The sequence below is a fragment of the Dermacentor albipictus genome, chromosome 10 (genome assembly GCF_038994185.2).
Source record: "Dermacentor albipictus isolate Rhodes 1998 colony chromosome 10, USDA_Dalb.pri_finalv2, whole genome shotgun sequence".
Taxonomy (NCBI): domain Eukaryota; kingdom Metazoa; phylum Arthropoda; class Arachnida; order Ixodida; family Ixodidae; genus Dermacentor; species Dermacentor albipictus.
The window spans coordinates 14,093,103-14,111,024 of NC_091830.1; the positions used below are offsets into that span (position 1 = coordinate 14,093,103).

At 43.8% G+C, this 17,922-nt stretch overlaps 1 protein-coding gene across 6 annotated transcripts in view; it reads right to left on the reverse strand.

Moving 5' to 3' along the window:
• The window catches only part of pns (DENN domain containing pinstripe), a 64,553-nt gene that overhangs the window by 37,451 nt on the left and 9,180 nt on the right, over positions 1-17,922 (reverse strand). For 3 of the 6 annotated variants that reach the window (XM_065448992.1, XM_065448988.1, XM_065448990.1), the window contains exons 6-16: positions 17,540-17,665; positions 14,625-14,812; positions 13,252-13,463; positions 11,325-11,491; positions 9,815-10,041; positions 8,929-9,114; positions 6,596-6,686; positions 6,008-6,167; positions 5,372-5,462; positions 2,582-2,626; positions 1,543-1,566 (exon numbers count right to left, since the gene is read on the reverse strand). In XM_065448992.1, the coding sequence (XP_065305064.1) occupies positions 1,543-1,566; positions 2,582-2,626; positions 5,372-5,462; positions 6,008-6,167; positions 6,596-6,686; positions 8,929-9,114; positions 9,815-10,041; positions 11,325-11,491; positions 13,252-13,463; positions 14,625-14,812; positions 17,540-17,665 (1,517 nt within the window). The remainder of the gene's footprint in view (positions 1-1,542; positions 1,567-2,581; positions 2,627-5,371; positions 5,463-6,007; positions 6,168-6,595; positions 6,687-8,928; positions 9,115-9,814; positions 10,042-11,324; positions 11,492-13,251; positions 13,464-14,624; positions 14,813-17,539; positions 17,666-17,922) is intronic. The other 3 variants (XM_065448993.1, XM_065448991.1, XM_065448989.1) reach the window with 2 other exon arrangements.

Consider the following 17,922-nt stretch of genomic DNA (forward strand, 5'->3'; position numbering starts at 1 on the left):
TGCAGCACTGTCCTAGCATCAAAAAATAAGCCCTATTAATTCCCCAAGACGTGCACATGCCGATCAGTCAGCAGGGTTTTAGTAACCATGACACAAGCACTACTGTTTAGCAGCAAGGTTACACAATGATGTCATGCTACAGCAACATAGGCAAACAGGGAAAACAAATGCAAACATGCCAAACATGCCAAGCATGCCAGACGTACACAGAAAGGACAAACTCCACAGACACACTGTTCTACAGATTGATAGACACACAGTTTTGTACCCGTGTTTTATAACCAACCGCTTACCAGTAACAGTGAACCACGTTTTTTTTAAAGGAACTTCCAGACAGCTGAGAAACCACCACAAAGTGAAAAAAGGAAGCATATATGTTCTTTTTAAAGCCAAGAAGCCACCACCACTATACTAACCATATAACGCCCTGATCACCGCACAAGATTCGATAAAAACCAAGAAGTATCCTGAAAGCATGCAGATGAAACGGGGTGTAAACACAGCGAGTGCATTGAACTCACTTGGTACTTTTGTTTGGTGCATTTGTGGAAGAGGAAAACAGAAAACCAGGAAAATTGCACAAGAAAAAGAAAAAGGGTGTTAAAACCACAAACCGAAAAACACAAGAACGAGGAAGGTGATCAATGAGATTGAAATGTACTCGGACGAACAACTAACACTGACAACCATGCTCAAAACCATCACTTTACACCTAGAATGTAACAATACTATACCTAATGCATATGTTCCACTCATTTAGGTGTAATATTACTCCATGACCGCTAATCACTCCTGCACAAGCTTCTATTGTAAATGTGCACCTCTTAGGGTGTACTTTTCACACCATCTAAAATGTACTTTTGCCCAATGACACCGATTAATACTCTTGCATAGCTTTCTATTCTTAAAACTTGAGCTGTAATTCTGTCCCATGACACCGACTTGAATGGGGTTCTTTAGCACTTTGCGCACAGTGTTTCTGTCAAAAATGCCAACACGCGAACAGTGCTGACAGTAACATGTGATGATTGACAGTGGAAGCCCGTTCTCAAACATTATGATGCCTGCTTCAAAATTGAAATGCACCTAAATGAGTGTACTATATATAATGAGCTCACATCCTTACATATATACAATGACACCTTTCTTGGTGTGATATATGCTTTTTAACAGAAAACCATTATTTTTTTAAATGCAAACATGAACGTTACTGATAGAAAAGAAACCAATGCATGGTGCCATAAAAAATGTGCAAAGCAAAGGTAAGTGCAAGTTAAAAAAGTACGCTCATGAAAGTGTAACATTTCTTTAGTGATGTGCATTTTTACATTCATCAAGATCTTTAACTGCTTCTGACAAATGTTTGCAACATTCTTGATGACATTGTGATAAAGTAATGTCAGTGCTAATGTCGCTATAACCTAGACACAGCTAAATGACTTGCCCTTAGCAAAAATATAGGCAAGCCAGCTGATGGCAAAATATATTGAGTTTGTGTTTACAACATATAAGAAAAGTTTAACATTATTTCTCGCAGCTTACCAAGAACAACATGATGATAGCAACCTGGTAAAGTATTACAAAAAGGTGAAGGATGATGTTGTGAGTACCACTAGTTGGGCACATACCATAACTTATATTTTTGTAGTAATTCAAATCTAAATTACTCTGAAAACTGTGATACTATGGAACACAGTCAATTAATGGTGCAATAAACCCGTTTACTGGATTCTCGCTCATCTGAAAAGCAGCTCACACAATCATCATGTCTTAGGAGCATGAGTTTCTCTTACTGAAAATGAGTAAAAAACTTATGTGAGTGCAACAAACACTTTTATGATGGCACTACAGGGCAGTCACATGCTGCCTGTCGAGACATACGTCAATTACATTTAGGGATCTTGATCTCCTTTTCAAATATCCTGTCAGTTACCATAGCTCTGTAGCTGCACTACCAGGGGATGACAAACTGTTTGGTATGAGTAACATTTTGGCATATAAAAATGAAAGTGTTTAAAGTATAAAAAGATATGAAGGCTTAAAATATTGAAGCTTTTCAGTTAAAGTTTCCCAAGTATGAAAGTACATTTGAATGGCTTTGCAACCAGTATCAGACAAAAATGATAGAAAAAGTAACCCTTAGTGTACTGGATAAAATAAAGTGACAAAACTTTAAGGTTTCCGTTTCAGGTTTCACCCCGTTTAAAATTATATTCAAATAGGCTTCACAAGAACCACTATCAGATGAAAATAACTAAGAACTACAGCCACACCTTACCAACAGACACGAAAGCAGCTTGATGTTCCTCTTTCTTAAACTAAGCCTCGACAACCTTGAGGCTTTGGTTACAAGTTCCTCAAGTTTTATGCTGCATCCTAAGAGCTTTGCAACAACCATCAGATGAAAACAACCAAACATGAACAGTTTTACAGCAAGCATTTACAACAGAGGTAAAAGTGGCCATGTGTCCACTTTCAAAAGCAGCAAACGCATGAAGAATGCGACAGAACACTTCACGGCACAACTATGTGCAAGGCAACACAAAGCGTTAACACAAAGTTGCATCAAGGCTGTACTCACTTGCCACAACTGAGCATGCTTCGATTTCGTGCCAACACAGGCAGACTAAAAAGACAAGAAAAAAAAGGTAGAATGCAAACGAAAAAAAGGAGGGCACATACATATTATCATGCAAGGATCAACAAAAAGATATTAAAAAGAAAAGGAACCAAGCAAACGCGCATATTCAGGCACGAAATTAAGTTCAGAAAAATATACAAAAAGCCGTTGTCTCCTACACCACCCCTTTAACCAATATTAAAGACCTCAAAAACCTAAAATAAACTCTGTTTGTAATCCGTTTATGTTTAGCATCTCGCTTAATTTTTGTTTCATCTTTTATTGTTATAACAGCTATTGAAATCTTTTATTGTTATACCTGCTATTTTTATCGCAAACACCTGCTATGTAGTTCTGTCGTGTTTTCTTACTCCTGCCTAGAACGACAGGGAAAAAAGATCTGGTGTAGTCAGCCATCTTTTGTGAGGCTTAACGTGCAATTTGATATGTTTTTTCACTAATTCATTTATAAGCCTCCAAACAATCTTCTAGGATAGTTGAGAAATGCAATATGAATACACCTTCAGGAAGTAAAAGAAGATTAAACTTCTGTGCAATCTGACAATCTGTGCAAGTCACTTTCAGAATAATCTGAATATGAGTAGATCCATGAAGGTTCTAAAAGCATTCATGGTTCAGAGCTACACCTCTACACTATGGTATCCCCAGCCACAACGAACAGTTCTTAACCCTTTGTGGTCATGAGCATCTGCTCACTCAGCGGTCGCTCTAGTTGGACACCATGTAGAGCGTTTTGTGCAGAAAGAGCACCAGTGTGAACAAATGCATAGTACTAAGATTTGCTTCAGAAAATTTTCTTTGTGCCTGGGGTTAATGTGTAGCATACAGTCTCCAGGCAGCCGCATCACGCTGTGAGTGATCCTGATAAAAGCCGTTTTCTTTGGCACCCTCTCATTTGTGCGTTCTTTTTAAGTGCTCTTACCTTGGGACGTTTACTGCTGGTCTGAAAGCTGAACATGTTCGTCCTCAACATTAAGATCAAATGCAGATTCACTGAGCTCACACAAGTTTGCTTCCATAAAGTGCACACTGACGGCCTCTCGGGGCTTTATGCCACGAAATGCACGCACGAATTCTGTCAAGCGTGCAACAAAAAAGTGCTGCCCTCTTATTCAGATATTCTGGTAAGTGCAATCATTAACTGTTGGAAAAAGTTCTCGAGAGGGGCTGCAACAAATAGCAAGAAGAAACCTGCGTGCGTGTCTTATTACCACAACCGATATTTCTATGTGTCGGTAGCAGCCTTGACACATGATCGCAAGGGGTTAACCACGAAGGAGGCATACCACCATGGATGTGTACCAGTATAGTGGAAGGCTTAGATTTGGAGAACAGTGCTCATGGAAACATTATGCTTAAAGGGACATTAAAGTGAAACAATAAATCAGTTAGGCTAATAAAGCATTGTTTGAGAACCCTGCAGGCAGTCATTTCAAAATAATAGATTGATTATTAGATGAGAAAATGAAGGTCCAAGTATCAGTATTTGAATTTTGCGCCAAAGCCCCAATGTCGGTATGTCCGCGTGACGTCAGGGATTTCAAAGTATGCTTTCGCATTTGGGCCGCATGGGTTGAGCAAAGGTTCTCGAAACTTGCTATTTTTGATATTTGGTTCCTTTAGAACACAATGTAGTGAATCTGTACGGCTGTATAAGTAAATAGGCCTTAGAAGATGCCATCAAAATCCATGACATCACAGCGGCCAGGTGCGAAAACTTCAAGGAGGTGTCGCTGCCGACTTTCATTCTTGCGCTTTTTCTGGCTTACCAAGCGCCTTATTGTGGTAAGAGAGGTGCTTTTAGTGTCATAGAAAGGCAATTTACTGATGCAGAAAAATCATTTTTTTCTTTAGTGTCCCTTTAACTACAATGCTCAGCAGCATTATCACAATGTGGACTGTATTCAACTTATCTGCTGGCATACATATACTGCAGGTACATAGATGCCATGAAGATATTCTTGCATTTTATATTTTCTTTTTCGTACAGAAGGGCAAGATGAGAACTTGTTCTACCATATTACAGCCAAATCACAATGTAACACCTGGTTACCACCACTGGTGCTGAAGGAATCAGATGCACCATAAGCAACCTTATTTTTGACCACTGCAAAACAAAGGTCTCCTTGACCTCTGTCTTGCATCAGCTGACCCCATCTTATTTACGCCTTAAGATTTCCTAATCTTGTCCCACCTAACCTTTGACTTCTACCACACTTCCCTTGGCCCCAATTATTTTACTCTCACAGACAAGCACTTATCTGTCATATGCATTACATGGTCTCTTGAAGTCCATTTTTTGTTGTTATGCCTACTTTCTCTCTAATCTACTAACTGTCTTTTTGGATGCTACTCTGGAAATTGTCAAACTCCACCATGTCGCAAGCCCTAATTGGCTCACAGGGCAGAGAAACCCTCTCTGATTGGCTCGAATGTAAATTTGAAAAGACAAAAACGGAATTTGACAATGTGCTGGAATTTGACGGCCTCCAGAATAGCGCACCCTTCCTCTTGATGTCACATACATACTCCAGTATTCCAAAACACAAAATGTGAACAAGCAAAGTAACCTGATCAAGAAACAAAAACGTTGAAAACGCAAAATATAAATGCAATTGCCCAATAGGTGATGGGACTGCACCAACAATTGTTGCTGCTGGCTTCTGGAAACACTGCCAGGTTATTGCAGTTTCTTTTTTTTCTTTTTCTCCAGCACAACACCCCACTGACCTCTCTTTGCTCCGCAGTGAGCTTCAAGTGCTCAGCTTGCTGTATGGAGCGGTCTTTCCTTCGAAACTGGGCGTGCGCACGTTTTTTGACCCTGCAACAGCCACGGACAGGAAAAAAACAAAGTGTCACCAAGAGGTATAAAGGTTCAGTGAGCACTGTTATTTAGCATTTTGCAAATGTGCACAACAAAAAGGGATGCTGTTAAAAAATTCACACAAGAGAAATGTGTCTTTTTTATGAGAAAATGTGATGCAAAACATTAGAGTACTATGTTTCAGTTACCTCTCTCTTTCCCCAAAGTCCAAGACACATGATGCTTTGTACACGGGTTGGCTGGCTTTATGCTGGCATCATGTGGTTGTTATGATAAAAAAGCAAAGCCCCTCAGTTCCTTTGACATTTCTCACTTACGTCATAGTCCCAGTCATACAATTTTATGAGGTAACCTACAGTTCAATGTGAAGTATTTATAAAATAAAATTCTAGCAAAACAAAAGAAATAAATGTCCTATGCTGTGCATGAAAGCCACAAATTAATTTCAGCATCCTGGCCTGCATCTAAGTACACAGACGTTTTTTGCATTCTACACCTCACTAAAGAAATGTGGCAGCTCAATACAGCTACAATCAACCTACTTGGACTGCGCTGGCTCACGGTTCAGCACGGCAGACTCCAGCTGAGGAAAGACTCCCGGCCTGTGATTCCGGCGCCCCGGGAGGTCCACCGTGGGGTCGACTATCTTCGGCACTGGGGCCACCAAATCCGGGGCCGACAGCCGACCCTCGATGGACAGTTCTGTGCAAGTTTGGCAAATGCTGCACTCCTGAAGAGTTCTTCAAACCAAACCCTTAATGTGTGCAACGAGCTGCTACCCACCAATTCACCCAAAGGACGGTACAGGGGCAGCGCTCTCAGTTGGTGACTTTCAAGGATGTTATCACTTCCGATACGTATTGCCGCTCGGCACTGGATGCACCGACATCTATGAGTGACAGCATCCCTCGCAGAGCGCCAAGAATGCTGTCCTGGCAAATGCCAGGAATGCTGTCGCCCCTTGATGCCAACATGTCCAGTGCACAGCCACAAGAAATCATGTGGAAGTGATGTTAATCCTGAAGTCATCAGCTGAAAACAGCACGCCAGTAAACCATCAGGAAAAAAGATTGCCATATTTACCCAGTTATAACAGTGCTTGAATCAGCAGCACAATGAGGAATGCTTACCTGTTTCTTTGTACACGGTGCAGCGTTCGTAGCGATTGATGATGGGCTCAGTGGAATGGTTGCGAAGAAGTTTTATCCGGTTGTCGAAAATCTGGAATGCAGAAGGGACATGTCAAGAAACAATGATATCTATTACAGGGAAGCACTGGATGTGTCAACACAACTAATAATAAGACATCACAACTCTTTCAGAATGCATCTGTTAGAGGCATCTGTTAGAATGGGTAATTGTACTCTGACCATTGGTGACGAAAGTTCATCGACTATAAGACCTAAGAAAAAACTGACTGTCTGCACAACCTGGGCACACTGCATGGTATTAGATTTTCTGCCTGTGCTAATGCAATGGAGTGGTGCACAATTTTACTGGCTAAAGTCACATACAGCTCAGGATTTCAATATTTTCCACGATATCGTGGCCCACACACTTTGGCACTTACTGTACAAGCTTGATACAGATGCTGAAGGAACATAAATGCTTGAAATAGGTGCTATGGTGTGAATTAAGCAAGGACAAAAACACACACATAATGTACACAAGTGCCAACACCCACTTGAATTTAAACTCACTTAAAAAGTGGTGCCTGTAGTGGAAGTTATGTATGCAGAAATCGTTGCTTAGCGTGTACATCTTGTACGTTTTTTTTGTCTTTATTCATACTGCACCACTGCATCTGCACTGTTGCTGACCAATAATTCGGACTCTGTGGGGACCGCTTAAAGGTGCGAATAATCAGTATTCCAAAGTGACTGATTCCCAGAGAAAGGAAACCTCTTTATTCCACAAGTTGTGAGAAAAGCTTGTCAATGCATTGCTGCAGGCACACACACATGCATGCAATCTGGCCAGTCTGTATTTCGACCACCAGCACACTGTAGCTACAGGTAGACCAAAGTAGCGCCTATGCAGGCACTCCTGGCAACTTGGGAAAAAAAGTCGATCACAATCCGGCACGTGAATGATAGTGCATTTCTTCACAGCAGACATTGTCCAGCACTTCCTTTGCTTTATCACTGCCCTCATTAGCGCACACATTGAGGATGAAGTTGGTGCCACCTCATGGTGCTGCTTGACGATTCTAAACACAAACAAAAATTTGAAACAGCAGACAATGCAAAGGAATATTTAAAGGAGCAAATGCTGGAAGCACAGGAGTGGGATACATACGACAAATATGCAAATGCAGCCTTGATAACTTAGTGGCTTGGCTAGCCTTGTCTCGTGGTGTGGGCCCGGTGAGCGACTACTAGATTGACTAGGCTTCACTACTTTCCGTTTCAAGCAGGTGCTAGCAAATCCCATTAAACTAAAGCAATGTTCTTTCTGTTCATTCGAAGGAATGAACTAGCTTGCGGTCATGCAGGCCGAGCCCGAATTTTCGAATGGCGATCTGTAAGAAGTTCGAAATTATGGTCGTCTTCACACATTACATCGAGGTGAGCGGTGGGCGCCACAGAGCTGTTCTAACAATCGAGGATACACAAATTATCAGCGTCCCAATAATCCATCAGTGACTGTATTGTTACGTTTAGCCTACGACGCGCGGTATAGCCGGCACGGATGCAACGGACGCCGGGGCTTCGGTCAAAGCGGCGGACATTTTGGCCCGTTCAGAGCTGCCACAACGCCTCCCCGCCAAGCGCGTCCAGGCATGTTTCAGTGCCACGTGTCTTCGTGTGTGTGTGTGTGTGCCCACGCTTGTCAAAGCGCGGCAGCCGGGGAGAGGAGCTCCCCAAGTGTGAAGCGAGGAGGTGTGACCGGCGCCGGCTCGGCGGATGCGTCACTACACTCGTCTCCACATGTCTCTCAGCGTGTACGTGCCCCGCTGTCACGTGGCCTCGTCCCGTGACCTTCCTTCTTGCCCTCGACTCCGAGAGTATAAAAGCAGCTGCCCCCGGATGCCAAGGGAGAGGCTCCGATTTCTTCTGTTGAGTAACGTGCTCTCCCGTCTCTCCACTTTGGTCGACCTGACCGGCCGCTCTTTTGCGATGCTAGAATAAATAAGTTGTTCTGTTAGCAGTCGACTCATGCTTTGCTAGGACCTTCGGATGCTTCCAGTTGTGCCCCAGGCCGCCAGGCCAACGCTACCCTTGGGGCTTGCGAACCAGTTGCAACAACTCGTGCCAGCGGTGCGATTGCAACAACGGGCGTCAGCACTGAGATTCCAACAGTATTTAGAATGGCTTAGCTGGACCAAAAGACCATACGGGCAAACTGGACATGCGGTTGACCAGATGAGAGCACACACCGAACACGCTCTAACTGTTGCTCAAGCACAGGACTGAAAAGGATGCCACAGACCACATGACCAGCTGCCATTAAGTTCACTGACCTTTAGGCACGGGTCGGGTTCTTCCCAGAGTGAGAGGATCTTGCTGTCGATGAAGCTGGCAAACATCTGCGTCTCAATGAAGCGCGACAGGAAGGGTAGGTGTGGCTCGGGCTGGTCGGACAGGAATGTCGTCTTGTCGAAGTTGTGCACTGTGTCCCGCGACGCCAGCCACTGCTCCATGTCCTTCTGCAGTGTCAGAAGCGAAGGCGAGACAGAAGTTGACAAGAGAGCAATAATGTGACAAGGTGAGCTAGCTGGTAGATGTTTTGGGAGCAAACTGCTACAGAGAGGACAAAAAAAAAAAGAAGACACAAGACAGTGCAATGGCTGTGAGCTGAACGGCTCCTGTCATTAAAGGTGGCTTTTAAACATTCGAAGGGGAAGAAACGAGAAAAAAACAAAACACAATGATAGCAGTCAATGTCTGAAGCACAATGATGACAAGAGATGCCTTGGACTGCTGACCAATGGAAGTGGCAGATTTCTGCATCAGCCATTCCACATTGCCCCCTCTTCTAGCCTGTTGTTGCTATTATGCAATGCACCAAGTCTCAGCATCTAAATCGAAACTGGAGCCTGCTTGTTGTAGCTGAGTCAATGAAGCGTGTGCTGAATCTTTTTGCTTTCCTAAATGCAAAATATTTAATACAAATCAATTAATTGGTGGTCTAACAAGATCACACTTGTGTACTCCATGTAAATTTAATGGTGAGCTTGAGAGATAAAGCTTTACATGGTACCAAATTAACCTAGCAATAAAGGGAAAATCAGACATCCACCCATTTCGTAGCAATTGCTACAAAGGAAACCCATAAGGGTTCCTCGAAAGAAAAGCCTTAGAGTTAAGACTTCAAAGGAGAGCCCGCATATGGCCCCCCGGCCGCACCTGGTTGGGCTGTATGACGAAGTGGTCGTAGGAGCGGAACATGTGCAGGAAGCGGTTGAAGAAGATCTCGCGCACGGCATTGTTGAGCCGCAGCTCCTCCAACTGCGGATGTCTCTCTGCCGCGACAGCCAAGCTGTGCTGCTGCGGCTGCCGAAGAAGGCTGAGCTTGCCCTCGCTGTTGTCTTGGCAACGAGGACGCCGCAGGTCTTCCAGGGAGTTTATCACACCTGGTGGAGAGGAAGTGAGGTGGGATTGCGACCTTGCACAATAAACGAGTGAAAGAAAAATACACCAACAAGAGTATCGCATTTACTTGATTTCTACTACCGCATTTACCTACATCTAATGCGCACCTTTTCTATAACAAAATCAGCCTGAAGATCGCTTGAGTGTTACAATCACATTCGCATAAAGCTGGATTCTCAGCAATGTCAACAGCCAACTGTCATACAGCTAGCATCACTGCATTGTCCTCACAAGATGACGACTATGTTTTCCAGTGAGGAGACAACCTCCTTATTGAGTTACCAAGCCTTTTGCTCGGCCGGAATTTCGTTTGGTAGCAAAGTAGCCTACATCGTTTTTGACTTTCAATGCTGTCTTCGTGAAGCTAGTCTCTTTTGTTGGCTTTGTCCGAATAGGAGACTAAACACTTTCCTGTCCACGAGAAAATACGCAGTTTTGAGTAGTCTAGTAAAGATTTTTTTTACTGCTACAGCAAATGCTTTTTACAACTACAGCAAATGCATAAAAACTGCTTTTACGCATTTACCACTGCACGCCAATGCGGAGGCGAATGCCAAGGTGCACACGTGGTTGTCTTCTCGTGCAAAACTCGCACTTTTTGCACCACCACCAGTAAGTGGTCCTGCCCAAATGACGCTGACAGGTTTCAGATAAGAACTATGACCTTTAGAAGACATCGGATATCTTTAGATCGGAGCACGGCAGCGACGAAACAGTTAGGAGTAGAAAACGAAACTCGCCGGCGGATGCCTGTTGAAATGCTGGGGCTATTTGATGCACTTTCGCCATATGTGCTGAAGTTCGATGAATCAAAATCATCTTCCAAGTCTCTGCTGCTACTACCGTCGAAAAATTATGATGCAGACTCATCGAAGTCCGTCGAAATTCACCGTTTCCAAAGGGCAGCTGTGTGCAACATCAACGCCATGTCAGACACTACGAGCGCTTATCACATCCGCCTAAAAGGTTACTAAAAGGTGCTTTAGAATTCCCCCTGTGCGCAAAAGAAAAACACAAAAACAAAACTAGAAGAACATTTCCTCTTTTCGGCACTGGGTAGTGCTAGCTGTCCGAAAGCACTCCGAGCACGGCAAAATTTGAAGTTGAAATTATTGGTAGTGGGTTATCAATGGGTACAGGTGCGGACACAAAAGTGCTAAGATGGCCAATGTCCGTTTAGCTGTCTATTTAGCCGTCTACAGCGAGTGTTTGAACACAGCCTAGGATAGGCAACCTCTTGCCATGGAAAGCAGCTGCAACTGACCGGCTCTTTTGGCGACAGCTGTGATGCGCTGGAACGCCTCACTGTGCTGCAAGAGAGGCGACGGTGTGCCCAGGCTTGTGAAGGAGCTTCGCGCGCTGCTAACCGTGCTGCTCACTCCCGAATCACCACTCTCCAGGCTCCAGGAGTGTTTCCGACGAGGGAACGGCCTGTGAAAGGAAGAAAGGAAGGTGGGAGAGTGAGACAAGATGGCGGCGTACGGTGACCTGCGTTATTGTCCTAGCAATATTTAGAACAAGATTTGGTGCTTGCTGCTCCTCTGAACTTTGTACTTAACACTTCACAGTAAGAATACACCTCTGGGTCTGCATCATCGATCAGGCTCTTGGATAAAAAAAAAAGAAAACGGCAGCAGAGTTCGGCAATCCTACCAGCTTAGAATTCATTTATTAGCAACAGCCTTTACTACACCGACTCTCACCAGACGCCCCCCCAACCTAGGTACAATATTCCTGCAATGTGATGCAAATGCCCCCTTGTGTATACAACAAAGAATATGCAACAACTGAAGCGGCAACACCATTATGACAGTAGGATGGCATGACCATGAAAGTGGCATGACAATGGCATAAGAAAATGCTACATGAATGACGAGAACAACAGTGACATGGTGATGAAAACAAGATAACAGAGGTGTGATGGCTTAGTTAAACGCTGTGTAAGGGAGGTTTACTCGGCTCGTAGAGCCGCAGCGACAAACTCAGCACCAGCAGGTAGGGGACAGTAAGAGAGCGAACTGGGTATGAGCCACACGATGGCAATGGGGCCTTTCAGCCTGCCGCTCTTCTTCGTCACAGCTGTCATAGTAAAATTCTGTCTGTGGTACTCGTATCCTACATTAAACAAACAATGCATGGATCGGAGCACAAATACGAATGCTGCAGCATAACGGAGCTGGATGCAGGGACACAGCAAACCCAGTTTCGAGCTCGTAATTGCTGTTGCAGTAAAAACACTTTGTTAACCGCTTCAGTCACAAATTACGATAATGTGTGAAATTTACATAATTTTATGCTGATGTGCTGGAGACTTGATAGAAAGCAAGTCAAGGTGGGAGAATGACCCTGTGCATTCTATAGTGACCCATATAATTGCGTAGTAATTAAATAGTGATTTATTGTACAGTCAGTCATGCTACATTTTTTCTTTAAAAGAATTTGGTCACCCGCTTGAATTACACAAGAAATCTTTCGCAATTAATACCGAAACACCCCACTTAAACATCCCATCAAACACAGTAGTGGCTTCACCAAAGCGGTTGTCTGAAGCGATAAAGTTCACTCAGAAATGAAATGGGTATACTGTAATAAAGCAGAATGTTCAATTTACTTAAAGGTTAATGTTCGTTGTCTACTACTTGCAACCACTGCAGAGTAATGGCAAAAATAAGTCGCATCAACAAATCTGTACGCCGTGACTGAAGGGGCTAAGCACACCCTGACATCGGAAGAACAAGGTACTGACACAAACGAGTTTAAATGTCTATCAGCAAATGAAAGTTGAGACGAACCAGTCAAACAGGGTTGCCATATGCAAAAGAGCCCATGCATATTCATCTTTCATTCAAAAAAATTTTCGGTTGAGAGTGTGTGCTTGGTGTTGTCTATTATATCCTTTCTTTGCGTCTGATATTAACTGCTCTGCTCTTCCTCGATCACCGGTGACTTCGGAAGAGCAGAGCACGGTGATGAAATATCCACCACGTCTCAGGCATCATTACACCCTTTTCACCTTTTACAAATGGAAAACAGCTTTTTTTTTTCATTGTTCATTCTTTCCGGAAAAGAAATAAACAACGTTCCTGGCTTTTCAATAAGTACGGTCGCATCCTGGGTCCTACGGCTGCTAAAATGCACAGTATAGTTGTCACCACAGATGTGGAATCTCAAACACCCCTGAATTCACGCACCGGTCGTTGAGGTTACGTCCGAGGGTTGCGGACGCCGCCACATTGGGTGATGAGGAATTGATGAGAGATGATGAGCCACCTGGTGTCCGAACACCGAACTGTGTGAGCAGGTCCTGTAGTTCGGCAAGAAGCTCCTGCTTGTTGGGAAAGCTGGGCAGGTCTTCGGGCACCTGTACACTGCAGCCGTCAATGTCCACTAGGCACAGGTTGGCCTGCAAAAGTGACCAATGGGCGATGTTGCCAATGGGCAACGTAATGAGAAAAGGCTGGCATGATGTTTAGTGGCAGGATGGATTAGGGAGAAAAAACCCATGGCACATCATCCTACAGTTAAAGCTTGGTACAATAAATTGTTAGACAAAACCAACTGCGTCTAAAATTTGGTTGGCCATGTTTTATTTTAATATGTACACTACTGCTATTGCGAAAAAAAAAGCAAAGTCAGAGATAAAATCAGTTGCAGTGAAAAGGTTATTAGTTAGCTTGCAGCTAAAACAATATGTTCTGGTAGAAAAAATGCCAAATACTCAGCAAGAGCAACTTGAAACTGCACATTCTGGTCACGCATGGCAATTCAGCCAGTAGCTTGGCTGGCCTGCAGCCAGCAAGCCAACCCGCCGATCACACCGACATTCATGACAGCAGAAAGCAAGTTGGTAACTTGGTGCTGTTAATGTACCATGTATTGGCACAGCCATCTGCCAACAAACCCATCAAAATCAACGGAACCTTCACCAGCCTATCAGAGGCACGTTTGTGTTTGTTATGCATAACCAATCTAATTGGAAATTTTCTTTTGCCAATATCAGTGTGTCTGTCATAACAAATACTGAATATAACGAAATTATTTTCCTCTCCAATGTCTTCATTATAACAAGGCTCAACTTTTACGCAACATGGGGGTAATTGCAGGTCGCTAGAAGAGGCCTTCGTTCCACAGTGGAGATGATGATCACTACTATGCTTAAACGGACATCAAAGACAAACAATGAATCAGTTTATACTAATGACGCTTTCTTTAAAATTTCTACCCTTGGCAATTTTACGGTAACATGTTGATTATTAGAAGAGAAAACGAAGGCCAAAGCTTCATTTCTTGAATTCCACGTCAAAGATCCAGTGCTGGCACGTCAGAGTGATGTCATAAGGCCCACACAGATGCTGTTGAATGCTGTTGAAATCCATGATATCGAGGCAAAATGGTGCGAGAACCTCAAGGTGGCTCCACCGTCAATCTTTCATTTTTGTGTCTGTTCTGGCTCACCAAGTCTCCTCCCACAGTATGTGTGGCTTTTCCGGTGTTATACTAAGACTATTTATTAATAACCCAGCCCAAATTATTTTTCTTGTTTGTGTCTCTTTAACAGTCGCACCTCGCCGGGACAGATGGCGTCGGCCTGCTCGCCCCCACAGACGTGCTTGAGCCCCATGAGGAAAGGAACTGGTGCATCCAGAAAGTGGTGTAGCGAGTGAGGCAGGATCGGCACGTACACGTGCTGCCATTGAAACGGCAGCAGCAGGCAAGTCACGCACTCCGCCACCAGCATCAGCCGGTCGTAGTCTGCACATAAAGTCACACCATATGCAATGAGAAGGAGGGAGGGAGGGAGGGAGGGAGGGAGGGAGGGAGGGAGGGAAGGAGGGAGGGAGGGAGGGAGGGAGGGGTGCATTGAAAACTAGCATGTGCTTGTGGACTGCAGCTGAAAGTGACAATATTTAAAGACAATGGGAACTATGGCTCACTGGTGATAGATCAATATAACCATCATCGCCAAATCAACATGATAGTGATGATGAGTTACGAAGTCCTACAGCAATAGCAGCTGTGAACTAACCTGTGTGGCTTATTGGGTTTATGTTCAAGGCCTACTACACCACTTCGAGCAAGGGCAAACCCACAATGAATTCAGTGTTAGCAGCTGTAAATGAACTATCCTGAGTGATTGATCCCAGTGAAGTTCTATACCTACTGCCCCACTCTGAGCAAAGGCATAGCTTACAATAGCTATCGCTGTATCACTTAGTGTGATTTACAGCTAGTCATCGTCACCAAAAAACTGCTATCGCTGCAGAATTTCGTGCAATTCAAAACTGATCAATATCGTTATAAAACAGCTATTACTCAAGAACTAAGTTTGATTTGATAGCTCATCATCGAAAACAGCTATTACTGTTGAACTATGTGAAATCCATAGCTCATAATCAAAAACAGCTATTGCTTTAGTACTTGGCATAATTCATAGCTCATAATAATAATCAAAACCAGTTACCACTGTAGAACTTTGTGTGATTTATAGCTCATCATCAAAAACAGTTGTCGCTGTAGAACTTGGCATGATTCATAGCTCATCGGCAAAAACGCCTATAACTGTAGACCTTGGTATGATTCATAGACCATCACCAATGTCACGTTCATTTGATGATGATTTAAATGTAACTCAAATCAGCCACTAAGATTAGTTCAGCTGCAGTGTCATCACAAGGTTCAGACAGATTAACCACAATCACCACAGCTTATCAGCCTACCTACATAGTAAAACCTCGATAATTCGGATTTCACAGGACCAAAAGAAATGTCTGAATGAACCAAATGTCGGATTATCACGAGAACAATAAGGAAATGCTTAGTACATCAACATGCCTTTATTTACCTAATAAACCAGCAAATCCTGCATCTGTTTTGCATTAAGCAGTGTGGATCATCATCATCATCTCATGACTGATTAGTGAATGCAGTGGTGAAGGCCTCGCAACTTCCATCAGAGTGCTGGTGCGGTGCAAGCCCCGTGTTTTTATCCGAAACATGCTTTTCGCATGCGCTCGTCCTGATTATTTTTGGCTAGTAAACTAGTCACCAACAGATTGCTCATCTATCACAATGTAGCCGGTGAGTTTGATCCCAGCATGTGGGTCATGTAGAATCACTCATCATCATCGACTGTTTTTGGTGTAGCTGCTGCAGACGAAACTGTCGTTGCTATAGACATAATCATGGATGGCAACTACGCAGTTCTAAAGCACATGGCGAACGTGGTGACATGCACGGCAGTAAGCGTAAAAATAAAGGCTATAAAGGCCCAAATAGATGTGATGTGTTTGGCATTCCTGTCGTCCCTGTACGGTTTCCACAGATGAGTAATGGCAATATGAAATCTGCCGCTTCGTTTTAATGGGACACTAGCGCTGCTTTTGTGTCATGCATTTGCGGGGATTCAGACTCACTGTGCTCCGAGAGTTGTGCGAATTAACCAGTGTGCAGTCAAATATGTTTGAATTAAGAAGTTTGATGCTATTAATAATGCACAAGATTGCCAGAACCAGAGGATGAGTCCAAATTATCAAATTTTACTAATTAACAAGGGTCAAATTAATGAGGTTATACCCTAACGGGAGAAGAGCAAGGCAAAGTGAGAGGCTCAGATTTTTTGCTAGTTACAGCCACAAAATGTCAACAGACTATTAAGCAAAAGGAAAGCATATAGCAAGTTAACTGTGTTTCTTAAATGTAGACATATGATGAAAGTGATGGAAAAGACAATTCTTGCAAGAGGGAACTGAACCTACAGCCTTCACGTGATGCATGCAATGCTCTACCAATCAAGCTAGGGTGGCAGCTGTCCCTTTGTCCATTTATTTTCTTGGGTATTCATGCAGTTTATCTAGCCCTGGGAGTGCCAGCCAGGGATAGTAATGTAAAAAGACACAAGGCTCCGATAAGGTGCCACAGTGAGTGCCTGCGGGCTGTGCTTTGAATTAACCAGTGCATTGTACGGCCAGGGGAATGTTGAACTCCACAGTTCACTAAAATGGTCCACACGAGCACTGAATTTTATACTGCATGAAGGATTAACAGCATAGGGAGGCAGAAGAAAGCAAATATTCACTGATCAATATTTTCGCAGGCTATGCCCTCGCTCACGTTCGTAACTCATGCCCACTCATACTCACCAACACTCACACACGGTCACAGTCACTTCTATTTACGTTTACCAGCACCCACTCACGTTCGTACTTAAATGCATTTTACCCACTGCCACCCACTCACTTGCGTCCACTTACACTCGCTGACAGGCCCTCATGTTCATACTCCAAGTCCACTCAAAACCACTGTCACCGAGTTTCATTGAAACTCATGTCAACTGGCAATCACTGCTCTTCAGACTCCCCTCACACCCTTCGTCATTCACTAACAGTCTACCTCACACCTGTGAAATGACTGCGCGGCGAGTACGAGTCGGTGTACTAGCGAGTCAGTATGCCGACCCAGGATCGACAGGGGATGCGTTACCTTCGGAGCAGAGGAGGATCTGGTTCTCGAAGCATACGCTGGTGAAGAGCTGGAGGCAGTTCTCCAGGCCCAGTATTGCGAAGAGCTCCCGGAACGAGTAGTCAAAGAAGGGAAGCTCCCCCGTTCCTGCACGACGAGGAAGGTCATTTCTAACTTGAAGGAATGCCCATATGACAATTTCGACTGTCATTTTTTGTGTGTGCACATGTGTTATACTAAGGTTTAACCCTTTCGCTGTCGGACCTTTCTGGCCGTGACGCACCCCCAGTGTCGGCTTGTTTTCAGGGAACGAGCATAACAGGGAATGAACATAGCAATTTATTTTGGTTATGATTGGTATAAAAATAACCTAGTCAATGCTATATGCACATTTCAGTGTTCTG